This window comes from Oryx dammah, unplaced genomic scaffold (genome assembly GCF_014754425.2).
Source record: "Oryx dammah isolate SB20612 unplaced genomic scaffold, SCBI_Odam_1.1 HiC_scaffold_9, whole genome shotgun sequence".
NCBI classification, from domain to species: domain Eukaryota; kingdom Metazoa; phylum Chordata; class Mammalia; order Artiodactyla; family Bovidae; genus Oryx; species Oryx dammah.
Genome location: NW_024070193.1, coordinates 59,769,843 through 59,793,628, shown reverse-complemented (window position 1 = coordinate 59,793,628; position 23,786 = coordinate 59,769,843). Strand labels below are relative to the sequence as shown.

The following is a 23,786-nucleotide window of genomic DNA, read 5'->3' as shown; positions in this document are numbered from 1 at the left end:
CCTAGTTTTCTAAGGAATCTCCATACCATCTTCCATATTGGCTGTATCAAGTTACCTTCCCACCAAAAGCACAAGAGCGTTCCCTTTCCTCCACACCCTCTCCAGCATTTATTGTTTGTTGACTTTTTGATGAGGGCCATTCTGACGGTGTGAGGTGATATCTCATTGTGGTTTTGATTTGCATTTCTCTAATAATGAGTGATGCTGAGCATCTTTTCCTGTGTTTGTTAGCCACCTGTATGTCTTCTTTGGAGAAATGTCTTTTTAAGTCATTTTTCCACTTTTTGATTTGGTTGTTTGTTTTTCTGGTATTGAGTTGTATGAGCTGCTTGTATATTTTGGAAATGAATCCTTTGCCAGTTGTTTCATTTGTCATTATTTTCTCCCATTCCAAGGGTTGTCTTTTCACATTGCTTATAGTTTCCTTTGCTGTGCAAAAGCTTTTAAGTTTGGTCAGGCCCCACTTTACTTTTGTTTTTATTTCTGTTACTCTGGGAGGTGGGTCATAGAAGGATCTTGTTTTGATTTATGTCATCAAGTGTTCTGCCTATGTTTTCCACTAAGATTTTTATAGTTTCTGGTCTCACAGTTATGTCCTTAATCTGTTTGAGTTTATCTTTGTGTATGGTGTTAGGAAGTGTTCTAATTTCATTCTTTTACAGGTTCAGTTCAGTTTAGTACAGTTCAGTCACTCAGTCATGTCCAACTCTTTGTGACCCCATGAATTGCAGCACGCCAGGCATCCCTGTCCATCACCAACTCCCGGAGTTCATTCAAACTCACATCCATCGAGTCGGTGATGCCATCCAGCCATCTCATCCTCTGTCGTCCCCTTCTCCTCCTGCCCCCAATCCCTCCCACCATCAGAGTCTTTTCCAATGAGTAACTCATCGCATGAGGTGGCCAAAGTACTGGAGTTTCAGCTTTAGCATCATTCCTTCCAAAGAACACCCAGGACTGATCTCCTTTAGAATGGACTGGTTGGATCTCCTTGCAGTCCAAGGGACTCTCAAGAGTCTTCTCCAACACCACAGCTCAAAAGCATCAATTCTTTGGTGCTCAGCTTTCTTCACAGTCCAACTCTCACATCCATACATGACCACTGGAAAAACCATAGCCTTGACTAGACGGACCTTAGTTGGCAAAGTAATGTCTCTGCTTTTGAATATGCTATCTAGGTTGGTCATAACTTTTCTTCCAAGGAGTAAGCGTCTTTTAATTTCATGGCTGCAGTCACCATCTGCAGTGATTTTGGAGCCCCCCCAAAATAAAGTCTGACACTGTTTCCACTGTTTCCCGATCTGTTTCCCATGAAGTGATGAGACCAGATGTAGTGGTCCACTTTTCCCAGCACCATTTATTGAAGAGGCTTTCTTTGCCCCATTGTATATTCTTGTCTCCTTTGTCAAAAATAAGGTACCCAAAGGTGCATGGGTTTATTTCTGGGCTTTCTATCTTGTTCCATTGGTCTATAATTCAGTTTTTGTGCCAGTACCACACTGTCTTGATGACTGTAGCTTTGTAGTATAATCTGAAGTCAGGAAGGTTGATTCCTCCAGCTCCATTCTTCTTTCTCAAGACTGCTTTGGCTATTTGGGGTCTTTTGTGTTTCCATATGGATTGTGGAATATTATTCTAGTTCTGTGAAAAATGTCATTGGTGATTTTATAGGGATCACATTGAATCTGTAGATTGCATTTGGTAGTATAGTATACTCATTTAACTATTTTGATTCTTCCTACCCAGGAACATGGAACATCTCTCCACATGTTTATGTCATCTTTGATTTCTTTCATCAGTGTCTTACAATTTTCTGTGTACAGTTCTTTTGTTTCCTTAGGTAAGTTTATTCCTAGATATTTAATTCTTTGTGTTGCAATGGTGAATGGGATTGATTCCTTAATTTCTCTTTCTGACTTTTCATTGTTAGTATATAGAAATGCAAATGATTTCTGTGTATTGATTTTGTATCCTGCAACTTTGTTAAATTCACTGATTAGCTCTAGTAATTTTCTGATACTATCTTTAGGGTTTTCTATGTACAGTATCATGTCATCTGCAAACAGTGAGAGCTTTACTTTTTCTTTTTCTATCAGGATTCCTTTTATCTCTTTCTTTCCTTGATTGCTGTAGCTAGGACTTCCAGAGCTATGTTGAATAATAGTGGTGAAAGTGGACACCCTTGTCTTGTTCCTGATCTTAGGGGGAATGCTTTCCATTTCTCACCATTGGGAATGTTTGCTGTAGGCTTATGATATATGGCCTTTAGTATGTTGAGGTAGGTTCCTTCTATACCCATTTTTGGAAGAGTTTTAATCATAAGTGAGTGCTGAATTTTGTCAAAGGCTTTTTCGGCATCTATTGAGATGATTATATGGTGTTTATATTTAAAGTTGTTAATATAGTGTATCACATTGATTGATTTGCATATATTGAATCCTTATGTTCCCAGAATAAACCCAACTTGATCATGGTGTATGAGCTTTTTGACGTGTTACTCAATTCTGTTTGCTAAAATTTTTTTGAGGATTTTTGCATCTATATTCATCAGTGATATTGGCCTGTAGTTTTCTTTTTTTGTGTTGTCTTTGTCTGGTTTTGGAATCAGGATGATGGTGGTCTCATAGGATGAGTTTGGAAGTGTACCTTCCTCTGTAATTTTTTGAGAGTTTTAGAAGGATAGGCGTTAGCTCTTCTCTAAATGTTTGATAGAATTCTGTGAAGCCATCTGGTACTAGTCTTTTGTTTTTTGGGAGATTTTTGATCACAGCTTCAATTTCAATGCTTGTAATTGGTTTGTTCATAATTTCTATTTCTTTCTGATTCAGTCTTGGAAGATTGAACTTTTCTAAGAATTCATTTCTTTCAATTTATCCATTTTATTGCCATATAGTTATAATTGTCTCTTATGCTCCCTTGTATTTCTGCTCTGTCTATTGTAACCTCTCCTTTTTCATTTCTAATTTTGTTGATTTTATTCTTCTATTTTTCTTGTTGAGTCTGGCTAAAGGTTTGTCAGTTTTGTTTATCTTCATAAAGAAACAGGTTTTAGTTTAATTAATTTTTACTATTGTTTCTTTCATTTCTTTTTCATTTATTTCTGCTCAGATCCTCATGATTTCTTTCCTTCTACTAATTTTGGTTTGTTGTTGTTATTGTAGTTGCTGTTGTTCTTTTTCCAGTTGTTTTAGGTGTAAAGTTAGGCTGTCTATTCGATGTTTTTCTTGTTTCTTGAGGTAGGATTGTCCTGCTATAAACTTCCCTCTTAGAACTGCTTTTGCTGCATCCCATAGGTATTGAGTTGTTGTGATTTCATTGTCATTTGTTTCTAGAAATTTTTTGATTTCCCTTTTGATTTCTTCAGTAACCTTCTTGTTATTTAGAAGAATGTTTTTTAATCTCCACGTGTTTCTGTTTCTTACCGTTTTTTTCTTGTAATTGATATCTAGTCTTATAGCATTGTGGTTGAAGAAGATGCTTGATATGATTTAAATCTTCTTAAATTTACTGAGGTTTGATTTGTGACCCAAGATGTGGTCTATCCTGGAGAATGTTCCATGTGCACTTGAGAAGAAGATGTATTCTTCAGCATTTGGTTGGAATGATGGTCCTAAAGATATCAGTAAGATTCAACTCGTCTAATGTATCATTTAAGACTTGTGTTTCCTTATTAATTTTCTGTTTTGATGATCTGTCCATGTGTGGTTGGGGTGTTAAAGTCTCCAACTATTATTGTCTTACTGTCAATTTCTCCTTTTATGTGTGTTAGTGTTTGTCTTAGGTATTGAGGTGCTCCTATGTTGGGTGCATAGATATTTACAGTTGTTATGTCTTCCTCTTGGATTGATTCCTAGATCATTATGTAGTGTCCTTCCTTATCTCTTATAATCTTCTTTATTTTAAGGTTTATTTTTTCTTTTTTTATTTATTAAAAAATGGGTGTGCATGTGTTCCCCATACTGAACCCCCCTCACACCTCCCTCCCCATCCCATCCCTCAGGGTCTGAAATGAAGATTGCTACTCCAGCTTTCTTTTGCTTCCCATTTGCATGGAATATATTTTTCCATCTTCTCACTGTCAGTCTATCTGTGTCTTGAGGTCTGAAGTGAGTTTCTTGTAGACAACATATATATCGGTCTTGTATTTGTATCCATTCAGCCAGCCTATGTCTTTTGGTTGGAGAATTTAATCCATTTACATTTAAAGTAATTATTGATATATATGTTCCTATTGCCATTTTCTTAATTGTATGGAGTTGATTTTGTAAATCTTTTTCTTTTGTATTTCTTCACTATATAAGTCCGTTTAACATTTGTTGTAAAGCTGATTTTGTGGTACTAATTCTCTTCACTTTTGCTTTTTATTTCTTCAACAATTTTGAATGAGAACCTTGCCTGGTACAGTAATCTTGGTTGTAGACTTTTCCCTTTCAGTACTTTAAAGATATCCTGCCATTCCCTTCTGGCCTGCAGAGCTTCTGCTGAAAGATCAGCTGTTAAACATATGGGGTTTCCCTTGTCTGTTACTTGTTGCTTCTCCCTTGTTGCTTTTAATATTCTTTCTTTATGTTTAGTTTTAACTTTCTTTGTTAGTTTGATTAGTATGTGTCTTGGTATGTTTCTCCTTGGGTTTATCCTGTATGGGACTCTTTGTTCCTCTTGGCACATTCCAGCTCATTTCTTTCTAAAGATTGTGTTGGATATTTGGGGTCTTTGTGTTTCCATATGAATTGTGAAATATTTTATTCTTGTTCTGTGAAAAATGCCATAGATCATTTGATAGGAATTGCATTTAATTGGTAGAGTGCTTTGGGTAATACAGTCTGTTTTTGCAATACTGAGTCTTCCAGTCCAGGAACATAGTATCTCTCTCCATCTGTTTATGTTTTCTTTAATTTATTTCATTAGTATCTTGCAGTTTTCTATATACGGCTCTTTTGTCTCCTTAGGTGGGTTTATTTCTTATTGTTGCAGTGGTAAATGGGGTTGTTTCTTTAATTTCTGTTTTTGATTTTTCATTGTTAGCATATAGGAATGCAAGTGATTTTTGTATATTTATTTTATATCCTGCAACTTTACTAAATTCACTGATTAGCTCTAGTAATTTTTGTGTGTGACATGTTTAGGGTTTTCAATGTATAGTATCATGTTTTCTGCAAATCATGAGAGTTTTACTTCTTTTCCAGAGTGGATTCCTTTTATTTCTTTCTTCTCTGATTGCCATGGCTAGAACTTCCAAAACTATGTTGAATAGTAGTGGTGAGTTTGCACCCTTGTCTTAGTCCTGATCTTAGAAGAAATGTTTTTAAGTTTTTCACCATTGAGAATAATGTTTGCTTTGGGTTTATTGTTCAGTTCCCCAGTTCAGTCGCTCAGCCGTGTCTGACACTTTGTGACCCCATGCACTGCAGCATGCCAGGCTTCCCTGCCATCACCAACTCCCAGACCTTACTCACACTCATGTCCATCGAGGTGATGATGCCTTCCAACCATCTCATCCTCTGTTGTCCCTTCTCCTCCCACCTTCAATCTTTCCCAGCCTCAGGGTCTTTTCAAATGAGTCAGTTCTGGTATATGATATATGGCCTTTATTATGTTGAGGTAGTTTCCATCTATGTCCATTTTGTGAAGAGTTGATCATACATGGGTGCTGAATTTTTCAAAAGCTTTTTCTGCATCTGTTGAGTTTTTTGTCTGTTAGCATTTGTTTTATGTATTGAGGTGCTCCTGTGTTGGGTGCATAAATATTTATAATTGGTATGTCTTCTTGAATTAATCCATTGATCACTATGTAGTGTCTTTCTCTATCTCTTGTAATAGTCTTTATTTTAAGGTCTATTTTGTCTTATATGAGAATTGCTACTCCAGCTTTCTTTTGATTTCCATTTTCATGGATTATCTTTTTCCATACTCTCACTTTCAGTCTGTATGTGTCTCTAGGTCTGAACCTGGTCTCTTGTAGACAGCATGTATATGGGTCTTCTTTTTGTATCCATTCAACCTATCTATGTCTTTTGGTTGGAGCATTTAAGTCATTTACATTTAAAGTAATTATTGATATATATGTTCCTATTGGCATTTTCTTAACTGTTTTGGATTTGTTTTTGTAGGTCTCTTCCTTCTCTTATATTTCCTCCATATAGAAGTCCCTTTAACATTTGCTAAACTCGTGCTTGTCTGTAAAGCTTTTGTTTTCTCCCTCAATTTTGAATGAGATCCTTGCTGGATAGAGTATTCTTAGATGTAGATTTTTCCCTTGCAATACTTAAACTGTGTCCTGCCATTCCCTTCTAGTCTGCAGAGTTTCTGCTGCAAAGTCAGTGGTTAATTGTGTGGGGTTTCCCTTGTGTGTTACTTGTTGCTTTTTTGTTACTGCTTTTAATATTTTTTCTTTGTTTTTAATCTTTGTTAGTTTGATTTGTGTTTCTCAGCATGTTTCTCCTTGGGTTTGTCCTGGATTGGTATCTCTGTGCTTGTTGCACTAGATTAGCTATTTCTTTTCCCATGTTATGAAAGTTTTTGACTATAGTCTATTCAAAAAATTTCTTAGACTCTTTCATTTTCTCTTATTTTTCTGAGACCCCTATAATTTGAATGTTGGCACTTTTAATATTATCCCAAAGGTCTCTGAGACTGTCCTTAGTCCTTTCCATTCTTTTTTCTTTATTCTGCTCTTTAGCAGTTATTTCCACCATTCTGTCTTCCATCTCACTTACCTGTTCTGCTTCAGTTAGTTACTCTGCTATTGATTCCTTCTATGTATGTTTAATTCCAGTAATTATGTTGTTCGTTTATGTGTGTTTGCTCTTTATTTCTTCTACGCCCTTGTTAAGTGTGTTAATTGATTTGTACTTTCCCCATTCTATTTTTTTGGTTTTGTATCATCTTTACTATGGTCACTCTGAATTCTTTTTCAGATAGTTTGCCTATTTCCTCTTTGTTTATTTGGCCTTCTGAGTTTTTACCTTTTTCCTTCATTTGCAGACTATTTCTCTGTCTTAATTCATTTTTTCTAACTTACTGTATCTGGGGTCTACTTTCCCCAGGCTGTAGGATCACAGTTCCTCCTTTTGGTCTCTATCCTTAGTGGCTGGATTGGTTCAGTGCTTTGTGTAGGCTTCATGTTGGGAGGGACTTGTGCCTGTGTTCTGGTGGGAAGAGTTGTGGTTTTTTCCCTCTGGTGGGTAGGGCTGTGTGAGGTAGCAGGTTTTGGGGTATCTGTGGGAAGCCTGACAGCTGTTTTTGTCTTATTGTTCGGGTGAGGCATTCTGTACTGGGTGCTGCTAGCAGTTAGATGATGTCAGGTCTTAGACACAGGTGGAGGCCTTCGTGGGAGTTCTCAGTAGTTAACACTCCCTGGTGTCAGGAGTTGTCTGCAGTCTAGTATCCTGGACTCAGTTTCCCCAGCCCAAAGGCTCAAACCCAACCTCTGGCCAGGGAACCAAAATCCTACAAGCCATTTGTTATGGCATTAAAGAAGATTAAAACAAACACACAAAAATAAAAACAAACAAAAAACAAACCCCAAACAAAAGATAAATGGACAATCAACCCATAATAACAAAACCAAAGGAACACACACACACAAAATGCCAAAATAGTCCAAAGAAGACAAAGTACAAGACAGTGACCTGGCAGGCAAAGAAAGCTAAGAATGATATCAACCAATTAAAAACAAAACTAACTAAAACACAAACCAGAAAACAAGACCAAAGGAGATTACCAACTAGGGAATAGAGCAAAGAAAACCAAACAAACTAGCAAACATGGTGAAATAGAGAAAAGGAGGAAAACAAAAGAAAAATAGAACTATATAGAAATATATATATATATATATATATATACACACACATGTTGTTCTTTTCCTGCTGTATTTTTTTACATATACACAAGTATATAGCATGTATAAATATATATCAGTTCAGTTGCTCAGTTGTGTTTGCAACCCCACAGACTGCAGCATGCCAGGCTTCCCTGCCACCACCAACTCCCAGAGCTTACTTACACTCATGTCCATCGAGTTGGTGATGCCCACCCAACCATCTCATCCTCTGTCGTTCCCTTCTGGTCCTGCCTTCAATCTTTCCCAGCATCAGGGTCTTTTCCAGTGAGTCAGTTCTTCGCATCAGGTGGCCAAAGTAGTGGAGTTTCACCTTCAGCATCAGTCCTCCCAATGAATATTCAGGATGGATTTCCTTTAGGATGGACTGGTTGGATCTTCTTGCAGTCCAAGGGACTCTCAAGAGTCTTCTCCAACACCACAGTTCAAGAGCATCAATTCTTCAGTGCTCAGCTTTCTTTATACCCAACTCTCACATCCATACATGACTACTGGAAAAACCATAGCTTTAACTAGACGAATTTTTGTCAGCAAAGTACTGTCTCTGCTTTTTAATATGCTGTCTACGTTGGTCATTGCTTTTCTCCAAGGAGCAAGTGTCTTTTAATTTCATGGCTGCAATCACCATCTGCAGTGATTTTGGAGCCCAGGAAAATAGTCTGTCACTGTTTCTATCATTTTGCCATCTGATTGCCATGACTTGATGGGACCAGATGACATGATCTTACTTTTTTTGACTGTAGAGTTTTAAGCCAGCTTTTTCACTCTCCTCTTTCATCTTCATCAAGAGGCTGTTTAGTTTCTCTTTGCTCTCTGCCACATGGTATCATCTGCATATCTGAGGTTATTGATATTTCTCCTGGCAATCTTGATTCCAGCTTGCACTTCATCCAGCCTGGCATTTTGCATGATGTACTTTGCATGTAAATTAATAAATATATAAACATATATACAACATATATAGAAACATACATAGAAAAATATAATATATATATGACATATATATAACCATATATAAAAGAATAACTACAGCAGGAAAAGAACACTATGAGAAACAAACAAAACTTAAAAAGGAAAAAGAAAATACCCCACAGAAACCCAAAAACCCAACATAGAGGTAGAATTATGTAATGGAAATAAAAAGTGTGATTTTTTAAAAAGTCCTCAGAAGGTTAACAGAGTTAATAATAAAAAAAAGAAACAGCAACTACAAGAACACAAAAAATAGAAGAGAAAACATCCAGAACAAATCCAAATATAAGCATAATAATAATTTTTGTTGGATCTCAGCTGTCAGTATCCTTTTTACCACTGTGAGTCACAGCCCACCTCTGCATCCATAGGAGGCTCTCCAATACTGGGCTGGTCTCTAGACCTTCTGTGGGGACAGTTCAGTTCAGTTCAGTTCAGTTCAGTCACTCAGTCGTGTCCGACTCTTTGTGACTCCATGAACCGCAGCACGCCAGGCCTCCCTATCCATCACCAACTCCCGGAGTTCACTCAGATTCACGTCCATCGAGTCAGTGATGCCATCCAGCCATCTCATCCTCTGTCGTCCCTTTCTTATCCTGCCCCCAAACCCTCGCAGCATCAGAGTCTTTTCCAATGAGTCAACTCTTCGCGTGAGGTGGCCAAAGTACTGGAGTTTCAGCTTTAGCATCATTCCTTCCAAAGAAATCCCAGAGTTGATCTCCTTCAGAATGGACTGGTTGGATCTCCTTGCAGTCCAAGGGACTCTCAAGAGTCTTCTCCAGCACCACAGTTCAAAAGCATCAATTCTTCAGTGCTCAGCCTTCTTCACAGTCCAACTCTCACATCCATACATGACTACTGGAAAAACCATAGCCTTGACTAGACGGACCTTAGTCTGCAAAGTAATGTCTCTGCTTTTGAATATACTATCTAGGTTGGTCATAACTTTTCTTCCAAGGAGTAAGCGTCTTTTAATTTCATTGCTGCAATCACCATCTGCAGTGATTTTGGAGCCCCCCCAAAATAAAAGTCTGACACTGTTTCACTGTTTCCCCATCTATTTCCCATGAAGTGATGGGACCGGATGCCATGGTCTTCGTTTTCTGAATGTTGAGCTTTAAGCCAACTTTTTCACTCTCTTCTTTCACTTTCATCAAGAGGCTTTTTAGTTCCTCTGTGGGGACAGCTCATACTCTAACCTTGCCCTACTCCTATATGTTTTTGCCTCCACTGTCTACCCCTGGTAGAGCTAGGGCGTTTTCTTTTGTGAGAACACTCATTGTCCTTTTTATATATTCCATAGATACAGAGTCCTCGTAGATTGTATGGATTTGATCTATAGCTTGTACAGCTGGTGGAGAGGTTTTCAATCCTGTTTCTTAGCCACACTGCCCCTGGGGTTTAACTGTGGTTTTATCTGAACGTCTGCGTGTCGGTCATCTACAGGAGTTGGAAGACCATGTGGAGAAGTGGCACAGCTGCTTGGATTGTGGGGACCCTGGCAGCACCAGGTACACAGGGCTGCCAGTGGCCACAGGAGCAGGAGATAGCACTAGTAGGGTTTTTTCTAGCCTCTGGCAGCTCTGCCCCAGTGAGGATCAAGCGTTCCCTTTGTACATTTTTTATCAGACTTCAACAGGACCTCTCCGTACCTTGTGCCTCTGTCTCTGGTGCTAAGCACAAGACCAGCCAGTGTCTCGAAGGCTCCCTCCATGAGACTGTGGACGCCCTAGCTAACTGGGCTGAAGCTAACTGGGTTGAACTGAATGCAGCCTCAAGGCACGTTGATGAAAGTAAAAAAAGCACCAGGTTCCAGCACAGACTGGAGAGAGTCATCAGGCTGATTTTCTTGGGGACACCCCGCCACTGTCTCACAGTAGATTGTGTACTTATTGGTTCATAACAGACCACCTAAAGTTACGACCACAATAAGTAAAACAAGGGTACTTACTTTCCAGGTGGAATTAGTTCTGTTAATGAAGCCCTTATTTGCCAGTTTGCTATTCAGAGATCCCAGTGCAGCCTCCACTGAACAGAAGGAGGAGGGTAGAATTTAGATAAACTCCTCAGTGCTTTGAATCCCTTAGAGCTTGCTTTTGACCACCATGTGTCCAAAGTCACAGGTAGCTTCAGTTCTCTCAAAGGTGATCAGTATTGTGGTACTGATCTTTGAACTTGGTCAGTATTGTGGTACTGATTCTTTGAATTTGGAACAGAAAAAAGATGTTCAATTTTATCAAACAGTGGCATCATGATTCTTCCTATACAGTGGAGATAGATGTAGAATAATTTATGTCAATGTGAGGATTATCATTTGTGATTAGCAAGGATTTGTTCTTTGGGGCCTGTTCTTGGCTCACTATGGATAACAATATTTAGGAGGGCTTAACTACATTTATAATATTATAGTCCTTGAATGACAGACCGCTAGGATTCTTTCCTGAGTACAAGCCTTACAACTTACAAGCCTTTCCAGTTTAAATCTTAAGATTCTCTCCCTTGGATTGTGCCTGACAGTAAATGTTTTCTTGCATTCCTGTAGGTTCTACTTTGTCAATAGTTTATAAATCGAATGTTGCTACTCTCCACTCTCTCTTCAGGAAATAGATTGCTCTACTAGTGCGATCGCTCATAGTGCTTCCATGAGCTCAGTGAAGGCCCACTGTTTGCCCACAACATGGTGGAGGATCCTGGCTGTAAAGGACAGCATCAGTGACAGCAAGTAGCTGACTGATCTCTCCTAACAAATGTATTTTCTGTTTCAGTAGATGGTCAGTTTCTAAGAAGTCATGGTAATATCTTTATAGAATGGGTTGAACTACTTTTGGAGGTAGACATAAAACCCTGAAATGTTTTTTTTTTTTTCCCTTGTTTACTTTTCAAACTCTTTTTGGAAAGAGGCTTATTCTTTTAAAGAGATTTTAGAAAACTGCCTACCACAGTTTTCCAAAATGTATTTATGTATTTAGAATCTTTGTTTTCAGGGCATTTTGCTTTTTCTTAAATGAAATGATCACAGTGAAAATAAGCCTTAGAAGTCATTTGTTCCAGAAAATTAAGAAAGCTGGCTTCAGGATGCATATTTCCAAATAGAGTGCTAACTGGCTGTGGGATTCCTGGAGCCAGTCCCCGGTCTGACCAGTCATTTTGAAGTATTCAATCTCAATTAGTTCATCAAGCTCTCTCATGCATCCAGCAGGGATGAGAATCCATCCTACTTTAGAAGAAAGGATGCTGAGAGCCAGGCCAACTGACAACGTGGTTGGTGAGTGGCTGTCAGAATTGAAATACAGTTCTTTAGGTTTTAATCCATCCTTCCTCTACGGATGGATTCATCCTGGCCCTGGTGCAGTGCAGCCTGGCATAGTGCCTTCTTCCCGTGTTTCACCATGCTGCCATCTGCCTGTCTATGGGGTTGCTTCTGACAGCCCAGCACTGTTGGGGAGCATTCTGGAAAGCACCCTTACTTTACAAATGCCCATTTTGACCACATCTGCAACACTTGAGCTATCTGGCAACACCCTGAATTCTGGTGTTTATGCTGATTTGGAAACTGGAATCAGTAGGCTAACTGTGGCAGACTTTCACTTGGTAGAACCTGGCTCTCCATCCTGGGTGGGTTCCAGCGAAATCTCCCTCTGCCCTTCCTACCTGGAGAGCCTAATCTCCATTTTTACCGCTAGCTCTCTCAGGTGCTTGTGCAAGGTGACTTTAACACTGGTGTTCAGTTAACCAGCTTTTACTGGAGGAGAGACTCAACAGTGGAAAGGATCAGGGCTCCCCAGTCCTCACTGAGTTTTACAGTTAATGAAACTGTCTTACAATTAATGAAACATGACTTGTGTTCTTCATATTATTTAGCTGTAAAATGATATAATGATGTGTTAACTTTTGTGAGGTATCATATATGTGTTGTTGCTCTATTGATAAAAGCTGTTGTAAAAGTCCAGCATCCAAAAGTAGAGAAGAAGTTGCCTGGATATTAGCAAATTTCAAGAATTTAAATGGTAGGTAGCTAGCTCAATTTAACAGAGATTTTTTTCTTCTGTCTCAGGAAATATAACTGCAACATTTTCTTAGAGAATATTTTACAAAGGAACAAAGTGGGTTACTATTTAAAAAATAGATCTTATTTGAGTGGATTCAGTGATAAGTGATGAAAGGTCATCGCTAAAATAGTAAACAAGCTCCAGTGGATTTACTAGACGGCCCGGCAAATGCTGGGAAGAGACTAGGGATGGTCTGAGCAAGAGTGGGTAGGAGAGGGTGACCTTGGCATCTTTGGGCAGCAGGAGGGGAGGGTGTTTTTATAAGTCTCTTGTGTTAATGCCAGCTCCCTCTGTATGGTTGCTCCCAACAAAGTGGTAGCCTGTGTAAGAGGAGATCCATGATGGAATTCAAGGAATTTCTTCAAGCTTGGGAAAGTGGATTGTTTAAAAATCCTTTTTGATTTTACTTTTTTCTTTTCTTTTTGTTTCAAATATGCTTTATTTTTAAAACATAGAACCTGGAAACAACCTAGTGTGTTACTCACTGAGCTGTGTCCAACTCTTTGCGACCCCATGGACTGTAGCCTACCAGGCTCCTCTGTCTATGGAATTCTCCAGGCAAGAGTACTGGAGTGAGTTGCCATTTCCTTCTCTGGGGGTCTTCCCAACCCAGGGATTGAACCTGGGTCTCCCACATTGCGGGCAGATTCTTTACCATCTGAGCCACCAGGGAACCCATGGAAACAACCTAAATGTTCATTAATAATTGATGGATAAGCAACTGTATAACATCCATACACAGGGAAACATTACTCAGTGCAAAAAGGAATAATATATTGATATTCCCAACAACAGTAAATAATCTCAAAACAATTATGCTTACTGATAGAAGGTTAAAAAAACCCCATACTGTATTACATTTATATAAAGTTCTAGAAAATTCAAACTAATATATTATGAAATGAAATAAATCTATAGTTGAATCTGGATAGGAAGGACAAGAAGAGATCATTAAGGGGCATAAGAAAATTTTTGTGGGTAATGATATGTTCATTACCTTAATTTTGTGATATTATAGGTACACACATATATTAAAATGCATCATATTGTATAATTTAAGTGTTGTGTTGTTCAATCACTAAGTTGTGCCTGATACGTTTGCAACCCCACTGACTATAGCTTGCTAGCCGCCTCTGTCCATGAGATTCTCCAGGCAAGAATACTGGAGTGGGTTGCCATTTCCTTCTCCAGACTTTGTTTTTTGAATATGAAAAACGTTTACATGATTCTAAAATCAACCTATATAAAACAGTATACTTGGGGACTTTCTTGATGGTCCAATGGTTAAGACTTCGTACTTCTACTACAGGGGGCACAAGTTTGATCCCTGGTCAGGGAACTAAGATCCCGCATGCCACACAGTGTGGCCAAAAAATGTATACTCACAGAATCCCCATTCCTGCCCCAGCCTCTGCCACTCCTCTGCCACCTCCCCTACAGGACAAGTATTCTCATTACTTTCCACTATACCTTTCCTGTGGTTCTTTTTGTAAAAAAAAAAATTAACCAAATATATAAGTTTCCTTTTCTGTAAAAATCAGTGTGCTACATGTGCCCTTCTTAATATTGCTTTTTCATAGCACTGCATTGTGGAAATCATTTCACTCAGGTTCTGAGAACCTTCATTCTTGTTGGCTGCTTAGTCCTCCGTTGTATGGACATACTGTTCTCTATCTGATCAGCCTGCTGTGAGTATGTATTTACATTGTTTCCAGAATTTCATTATTAGAAATAATGCCACAGAACATAACCTGTGCATGTGGTGTTCCATCTTTGTGCAGAGGGAATCCGTGAAAGAGAAATGCAGCCACAGTTTTGCAGAGATTGCTCTTCCTTCCCAACAGCCACATGTGGGCGTGTCTGAGAGTTGTGCTGTCTCAGAATTCAAGTTGTTGTTTAACCTGCTGTAGCTCTGAAGCTCAGGCTCCCATGGGTTCTGCTCGACATGCGTGTGCATCTTCCTACCACCCGCACTGCTGCTAAGTTCAGAGGAGGCCCAAACTGGGAACCTGCCTTCCCAAGCCTCTCACCTGCTGATGGTGGAACTGGGAGCAGATTTAATGTCAGTCTGTCCTCCAGTCATACAACAACATGGGGACATGGAAGGTGGGCAAAGGAAGTTCTTCAGGGTAATGTTGATTAATCTAGGAGAAACCACACTGTAAAGAAATGGGGTTTTGAGCAAGACACCCATGAGGGGTCCCAGTGTTTAATCTGTAAAATGGCATTCCTCATATCGGCACACCAAGAAAAAAATCCTAAAAGGCAACAATGATACTATTTCTGTTGTTACCTTAAGAGTTAGGAGATGTGGTGTTTGGGTCCAAAAATGTGGCTGCTTTGAATAGGAGGTCTTCAGGTAAAGGACTGTCCCACAGCAGACACCGAAGGCAGCATCTCATGCCCTGACTGCTGAGGCACTGCTGGCCCTTGCTCCTGGGCCCGTGGGTCTGAGTCTCCAGTGAGATGCCCATGTGGGTGACCAGAGCAGCTGTAAGTGGGGGCTTGGACTTGGCTCTGGTATCCCAAGTTTTAGGACTGGCATTAGGGACACCATTTCTTGACTGTGTGTGGAACTTGAGTGTCGAATTCCAAGAAAGTGTGTCTGTCTCTAGTGGTGATGGAGAATGAAGAAGAGATATTGGAAATGCCACCTGGAAATGAGACCTGGTTTCTCAGTTTATCATAGAAGTCTCTAGTGAAATGCATTGTAACTTAGGGTACAGACGTGGAATTGCTCTTCCTTGACAAAATAAATTGATTTCTATAGCTGTCTGAACTTTGTTTCTTGAATTGGACAAGAGCTAACCTAGTCTAAATTAAACTCATTTTCCATTAATAAAGCAGGGTCATTTCAGGCTGCCTGAATGTGCTTCTGAGTGTCTTAAAGCATATATATATATATAATATATATATATATATATTAAATCCAGTGTTTCATGCTCTTTTCATAACTCATTGAATTTAGCCAGCCTAACACATAATGTTCATACTCACCTCTCCCTTGGCATTCTACTGTAGATTTGGGGGTGTGTTTCTGACCTTCTACAGCTATCAGGCAGACTGAGGTAGAAGGGCATCAGCATACACCCCAGGGAAGGGGGGTGAACAACACAGTTGGTCCCTGCCTTGCCCAAAGAAAACGTTGTTTTCACTATGCCTTTTCCTGCTGGTACTTTTGCATTGTAATATTTTGAAGGTGTTATTTACATATGGGAGCCAATGAACTGGGTCATGAAGGTAGGAAGTTGTGTATTCTTTTAAAATAATGGCATGAGTGGAGTAATTTTAGAAAAGCCTTGCTCAACTCGGTCAGAGCATTTCTGCTTGGAGCTCTTACTTGCAGTTAGTGCCACTGGCTTCCTGTCACTTGTCAGGTGTCTGAGATACTGAACCCCCTAGGGTGGTATCACATCTTCTCAGCCCTGCCATCTGGAAAATTCAGCCTCAACTTCCTTGGAAAGCACAGAGAAGTCCCTCCTTGTCCCTCTCTTCCATCTTTCTCATCCCTGTGAATGAACGAGGGCAGGGCCCCCACTGATTGTATCAGATCAATTCTCTCTCACAGAGTCTGGCAGGCATAGGTGCCCACTGGGGAATATGCCTTTTGGAATACTGTAGACCCTTGGAAGGAAAGTTATGACCAACCTAGATGGCATATAAAAAGCAGAGATATGACTTTGCCAACAAGGGTCTATCTAGTCAAGGCTATGGTTTTTCCTGTGGTCATGTATGGATGTGAGAGTTGGACTGTGAAGAAGGCTGAGTGCCGAAGAATTGATGCTTTTGAACTGTGGTGTTGGAGAAGACTCTTGAGAGTCCCTTGGACTGCAAGGAGATCCAACCAGTCCATCCTAAAGGAGACCAGTCCTGGGTGTTCATTGGAAGGACTGATACTGAAGCTGAAACTCCAGTACTTTGGCCACCTCATGTGAAGAGTTGACTCATTGGAAAAGACCCTGACGCTGGGAGGGATTGGGGGCAGGAGGAGAAGGAGACGACAGAGGATGAGATGGTTGGATAGCATCACCGACTCAATGGACGTGAGTTTGAGTGAACTCCAGGAGTTGGTGATGGACAGGGAGGCCTGGCGTGCTGCGATTCATGGGGTTGCAAATAGTCGGACACGACTGAGCAGCTGAACTGAACTGAGACCCTAGAACAATATGGGTTTGAGCTGCATGGCTCCACTTATACGTGATTTTTTTTCAATAGTAAATACAACAACACTACATGATGTGTGGAGCCGTGGTGATGGAGGGCTGACCCATAAGTTCTGTGTGAATTTTCAACTGTGTGGAGGGTGGATGCTCCAAACCACCACACTATTTGAGAGTCACTATATCCTGAAGTATAAAGATCTAGAAATGTTAAAACTCTGGGAAATGTTTTTCAAAAACAAAAATTAGGGGGAATCTGTGTAATTATTTCTAGCATCTTTAGATATTTGAAGTATCATATCATGTGAAGTTTTAAAAATGATTGTTTTAAATTTGCATTTTAATGAATTATTCATCCCCTTGTACTTAGAAAAGCTAGAAAAATGATAGGGAAATAAATGTTTTCTTCTCTTTCAAAAATTTTGAAGAAATAAAAAGTCATGTAGTGAGTGAATCTCCCTCTGGTTCATTGTCCCGCCAATGCCTGCTTCTCACACTTCAAGCTGCTTTCACTCATCCTTCCTTGTTTTTTCGCGTGAGATCTGCTCAACAGTATGCAAATGAGTTTTCACTGACAAATCTTTTCTTGCTTATATTTCCAGTGCACAGAGGCCAAAAAACATTGCTGGTATTTTGAAGGACTCTATCCCACTTATTATATGTAAGTATTTGCACTTATCTGTGATCACATCTTTCTCTGAGAATTATTTCTTTCATAGATCACAGGAGTGGTTATGGGATGGGGCAAACTCAGCCTTGGGAGGCCTCTAGCCGTGGTTTCACTTGCCTGTGCCCCTGAATGAGCAGGCAACCTCCCTAAGGATTCAGACCAGCTGCTCTAGGGACAGTGTAGAATTCTGAGTGCTCCGTTCTATGAGGCATGTTAGCTTGTATGTGATTGGTGAGGGCAGAATGTCTAAACAAGGCCAACATTATATTGATTTATACAAATCTTCCTAGGCAAAGGGAGCAGAGGTGGCAGGAAAGAATTTTGAACTTCAATAGGGCAGGAAAGAGTACTTCGTTCTGCTGTGAGTGTGAGAGAAAGAGAGGGAGAGATGACGGTGATCGCAAGGGTCACCTGGCCCTGGCACCTCTCTAGGCAGGTGCAGTCAGCCTTGCATGTCTGCAGGTTACGTCTCTTCCTGTGCCCTCAGCACCTGCCAGTATTGCTTTTATTAAAGCACTGCTGCATTTGTTTTTCTGTATTTTAAACATCTACTGTGGCAGCCACTAGCTCCACTGACACACCTAGATTAACTGTCTAGATTATCAATTACTATTTTTGATTATGTTTTGAAGTTCCATAAGTTTCAAGTGGAATGCACCAAAGCAATTTTTCCCCCAAAACCCTTGTATTGAATTTTGTTAAACATGAAAAATGTTAGTAATGTATATAATTGTTATAGCAGAAGCATTATTTTCTAGCATATGGGGAGACTGGGCAGGAAATACTATACATAATAGCAAAGAGGGTAATTTCTTAACTGGCCAAGATGTGTATTTTTCTTACCTGTCATTCTTCAGGTTTTTAATCTTGAAGAGATTAGTGTATGTGGAGAAAGTTGCTGGGCTGTGAATGGGAATGGAATACAGGTAAAGATCCAGTTTTTCTGCCTTGATTTCATATCGAAAAGCAGGAGTCATTAGTGCCCCACAGGGTGTAGTCCTGGCAGAAATACTCTGCAGCTGCAGAAAGACAAAATGTACTTGAAAGATAAAGCAGCAGAAAAGGGCTTTGGTTCTAGTTACAGAGTTGTCTTCTTGAAGAAAAGTGGTTGTGGGATAACAGGGAGATGAAAGATTTGGTTCTTAGTACAGTGAGTTTTCCTTGCAAAGCTTTAGTGCTTTTTCAAAAAATCGCTTTACAATATTGTGTTGGTTTCCACCATACATCAACATAAATCAGCCATAGGGGTACATATGTCCCCTCCTGCTTGAACCTCTTTCCAACTTCTCATCACATCCCACCCCTCTAAGCTGTCACGTAGCCCTGGTTCAAGTTCCCTGAATCATATAGCAAATTGCCACTGGCTATTTATTTTACATAAGGTAGTGTATATGTTTCCATACTACTGTCTCCATTCGTCCCACCTTCCGCTCCACCCTCTCCCATATCTACAAGTCTGTTCTCCATGTCCGTGTCTCCATTGCCCTGCAAATAGGTTCATCAGTAGCATCTTTCTAGATTCCATATATATGCATTAATCTTCGATACTTGTTTTTCGCTTTCGGAGTCACTTCACTCTATGTAATAGGCTCTAAGTTCATCCACTTCATTAGAACTGAGTCAAATGTGGTCTTTTTTGTGACTGAGTAATATTCCATTGTATACATGTATCATAGCTTCTTTATCCATTCATCTGTCAGTGAACATCTAGGTAGCTTCCATGTCCTAGCTATTGTAAATAGTGTTGCAGTGAATATTGGGGTATGTATGACTTTTTCAGTTATGGTTTCCTCATGGTATAGAATTGTTGGGTCATATAGTAATTTTATTCCTAGTTTTTAAAGGATCTCCATACTGTCTTCCATACTGGCTATATCAATATATATTCCCACCAACAGTGCAAGAGGGTTTCCTTTTCTCCACACCCTCTTCAGCATTTTTTTTTTTTGTAGATTTTTTAACTTTTTTTTTTTTTAGTTGGAGGATAATTGCTTTATAGAATTTTGTTGTTTTCTGTGAAACATTGATACAGAGCCCTTGTTTGAGTTCTTTGGGCCATATAGAAAATTCCCATTGGCTATCTATTTTACATATGATAATATAGGTTTCCATGTTATTCCCTCCATACTTCTCACTCTCTCCTCCCCTCTCCCTGTGTCCGTAAGTCTGTTCTCTATGTCTGTGTCTCCAATGCTGCCCTGCAAATAGGTTCATCAGTACCATCTTTCTAGATTCCATATATATGCATTAGTATACGATATTTTTCTCTTTCTGACTTACTTCATTCTGTATAATATACTCTAGGTTCATCCGCCTTATTAGAACTGACTCAGATGCATTCCTTTTTATGGCTAAGTAATATTCCATTGTGTATATGTACCACAACTTCTTTATCTGTTCATCTGTTGATGGACATTAAGGTTGCTTGCCTGTGTGTTCTAGCTATTGTAAATAGTGCTGCAGTGAACATTGGGGTACGTGTGTCTTCTTCAACTTTGGTTTCCTTAGGGTATATGCCTGGTAGTGGGATTGCTAGGTCATATGGTAGTTATATTCCTGTCTTTTTAAGGAATCTCCATACCATCTTCCATAGTGGCTGGATCAATTTACATTCCCACCAACAGTGCAAGAGTTTCCCTTTTCTCCACACCCTATCCAACATTTTTTGTTTGTAGACTTTTTGATGATGGCCATTCTGACCAGTGTGAGGTGAATCTTATTATAGTTTTGATTTTCATTTCTCTAATAATGAGTGATGTTGAGCATTTTTTCATGTGTTTATTAGCCATCTGTATGTCTTCTTTGGAGAAATGTCTGTTTGGGACTTCCACCTACTCTTTGATTGGCTGTTTTTCTGATATTGAGTTGCACAAGCTACTTGTATATTTTGGAAATTAATACTTTGTCAGTTGTTTCATTTGCTACTATTTTCTCCTATTCTGAGGTTTGTGTTTTCACTTTGTTTATAGTTTCCTTTGCTGTGCAAAATCTTTTAAGTTTAATTAGTTCCCCTTTGTTTATTTTTATTTCCATTGCTCTAGGAGATGGGTTACAGAGAATCTTGCTGTGATTTATGTCATAGGGTGTTCTGCCTATGATTTCCTCTAAGAGTTTTATAGTTTCTGGTCTTTATTTAGGTAATGCATTTTGAGTTATCTTTGTGTATGGTGTTAGGAAGTGTTCTAATTTTATTCTTTTACCTGTTGCTGTGCAGTTTTCCCAGCACCACTTATTGAAGAGACTATATTTTCTCTATTGTATATTTTGCTTCCTTTGTCAAAGATAAGATGCCCATAGGTGTGTGGGTTATCTCTAGGCTTTGTATGTTGTTCCATTGATCTATATTTCTTTTTTTATACCAATAGCATACTGTCTTGATGATTTTAGCTTTATAGAATAACCTGAAATCAGGAAGGTTGATTACTCCAGCTCCATTATTTTTTCTCAGGATTGCTTTGTGTTTTGTGCTTCCATATAAATTGTGAAATTTTTTGATCTAGTTCTATGAAAAATGCCATTGGTAATTTAGGAATTTAAATAGGGTAAATTAGGGATTGTATTGAACCTATAGATTGCATTTGGTAGTGGAGTTAACTTTCACAATATTGATTCTTCCAAAATAGGAACATGGAATATCCTTTCATCTGTCTATGTCATCTCTGATTTCTTTCATTAGTGTCTTACAGTTTTCTATATATAGCTCTTTTGTCTCCTTAAGTAGGTTTATTTGTAGGTATTTTGTTCTTATTGTTGCAGTGGTGAATGGGATTGTTTCCTTAATTTCTCTTTCTGATTTTTCATTGTTAGTGTATAGGAATGCAAGTGATTTCTGTGTATTGATTTTGTATCCTGCTGCTTTACCGAATTCACTGATTAGCTCTAGTAATTTTTTGGTGCATGTTTAGGGTTTTTAATGTATAGTATCATGTTGTCTGCAAACTGTGAGAGTTTACTTCTTTTCCAGACTGGATTCCTTTTATTTCTTTTTCTTCTATTTTTGCCATGGCTAGGACTTCCAAAACTATGTTGAACAATAGTGGTGAGAGTGAGCACTGTTGTCTTAGTCCTGATCTTAGTGGAAATGCTTTCAGTTTTTCACCTTTGAAAATGTTTGCTGTAGGTTTATTGTATATGGCTTTTATTACATTGAGGTGGTTTCCTTCTATGCCCATTTTCTGAGGAGTTTTTGTCATACATGGGTACTGAATTTTGTCAAAAGCTTTTTCTGCATCTATTGAGATTATCCTATGATTTTTATCTTTTAATTTCTTAATATGGTAATTTTTAATATGGTATATCCCATTGATTGATTTGTGTATATTGAAGAATCCTTGCATCCCTTAGATAAACCCAACTTGATCATGGTTATACAATCTTTTTAATGTGTTGTTGAATTCTGTTTCCTGGAATTTTGTTGAGGATTTTTGAATCTATGTTCATCAGTAATATTTGCCTATAATATTTTTGTGTTCTCTTTATCTGGTTTTGGTATCATGGTGATTGTGGTCTCACAGAATGAGTTTGGAAATGTTCCTTCCTCTGCAATTTTTAATTTTTTTATTGTATTTTATTTTTAAAAAACTTTATTTATTTTATTTTTAAAAATTTATTTATTTTAATTGGAGGCTAATTACTTTACAGTATTGTAGTGGGTTTTGCTATACATTGACATGAATGAGCCATGGGTGTACATGTGTTCCCCATCCTGAACCCCCCTCCAACCTCCCTCACCATCCCATCCCTCAGGGTCATCCCAGTGCAGCAGCCCTGAGCACCCTTTCTCATGCATCAAACCTTGACTCGCTATCTAATTCACTTATGATAATATACATGTTTCAATGCTATTTTCTCAAATCATCCCACCCTCACTTCTCCCACAGAGTCCAAAAGTCTGTTCTTTACATCTGTATCTCTTTTGCTGTCTCGCATATAGGGTCATTGATACCATCTTTCTAAATTCAATATATATGCGTTAATATACTGTATTGATGTTTTTCTTTCTGACTTACTTCACTCTGTATAATAGGCTCCAGTTTCATCCACCTCATTAGAACTGATTCAAATACATTCTTTTAAATAGCTGACTAACATTCCACTGTGTATATGTACCACAGCTTTCTTATCCATTTGTCTGTCTTTCTCTGCAATTTTTTAAAAGAGTTTCAGAAGGATAGACAATAACTCTTTTCTAAAATTTTGTAAAATTCACCTGTAAGGCCATCTGGCCCTGGACTTTGGTTTTGGGGGAGATTTTTTATCACAGTTTTTCTATTTCAGTGCTTATGACTGGCTTGTTCATCATTTCAGTTTCTTCTTGGTTCAGTCTCAGGAGGTTGGACTTTCCTAATAATCTGTTCATTTCTTCCCGGTTGTCCATTTTATTGGCATATAATTGCTCATAATAGTCTCTTATGATCCTTTTCATTTCTCATTGTCTGTTGTAACCTCTCCTTTTTCATTTCCAATTTCATTGATTTGAGTCTTCTCCCTTTTTTTCTTTTTTATTTATTTATTTATTTTTTAAAATTTATTTATTTATTTTTAATTTTTACTTTACAATTCTGTATTGGTTTTGGCATAGATTGACATGAATCCACCACAGGTGTACATGCGTTCCCAATCTTGATGAGTCTGGATAATGGTTTATCAATTGTGTTTCTTTTCTCAAAAACCAGCTTTTAGTTTTATTAATCTTTACTATTGTTTCCTTCATTTCTTTTTCAGTTATTTCTGCGATGATCTTTATGATTTCTTTCCTTCTATTAATTCTGAGGTTTATTTGTCTATCTTTTCCTAGTTGTTTTAGGTAGAAAGGTAAATTGTCTATTTGATGCCCTTGTTATTTCTTGCGGTAATATTGTATTTCTATAAACTTCCTTTTCAGAACTGCTTTTGCTGGATCTCATAGGTTTAAGTTGTCATGTTTTCGTTGTCATTTGTTTCTAGGAATTTTTTCATTTTCCTTTATATTTATTCAGTAACCTGTTGCTTATTTAGAAATGTATTATTTAATATCCATGTGTTTGTGCTTTTTACAATTTTTTTTCCTTTAATTGATATCTAGTTTCATATCGTTGTGGTCAGAAAAGATGCTT

General features: G+C 38.5%; 1 protein-coding gene across 1 annotated transcript in view; it reads left to right on the top strand.

Moving 5' to 3' along the window:
* VOPP1 (VOPP1 WW domain binding protein) overlaps window positions 1-23,786 on the top strand; it is a 167,255-nt gene that overhangs the window by 62,488 nt on the left and 80,981 nt on the right. Inside the window, exon 2 of the mRNA XM_040246375.1 lies at window positions 17,624-17,682. Within this exon, the coding sequence (XP_040102309.1) occupies window positions 17,624-17,682 (59 nt within the window). The remainder of the gene's footprint in view (window positions 1-17,623; window positions 17,683-23,786) is intronic.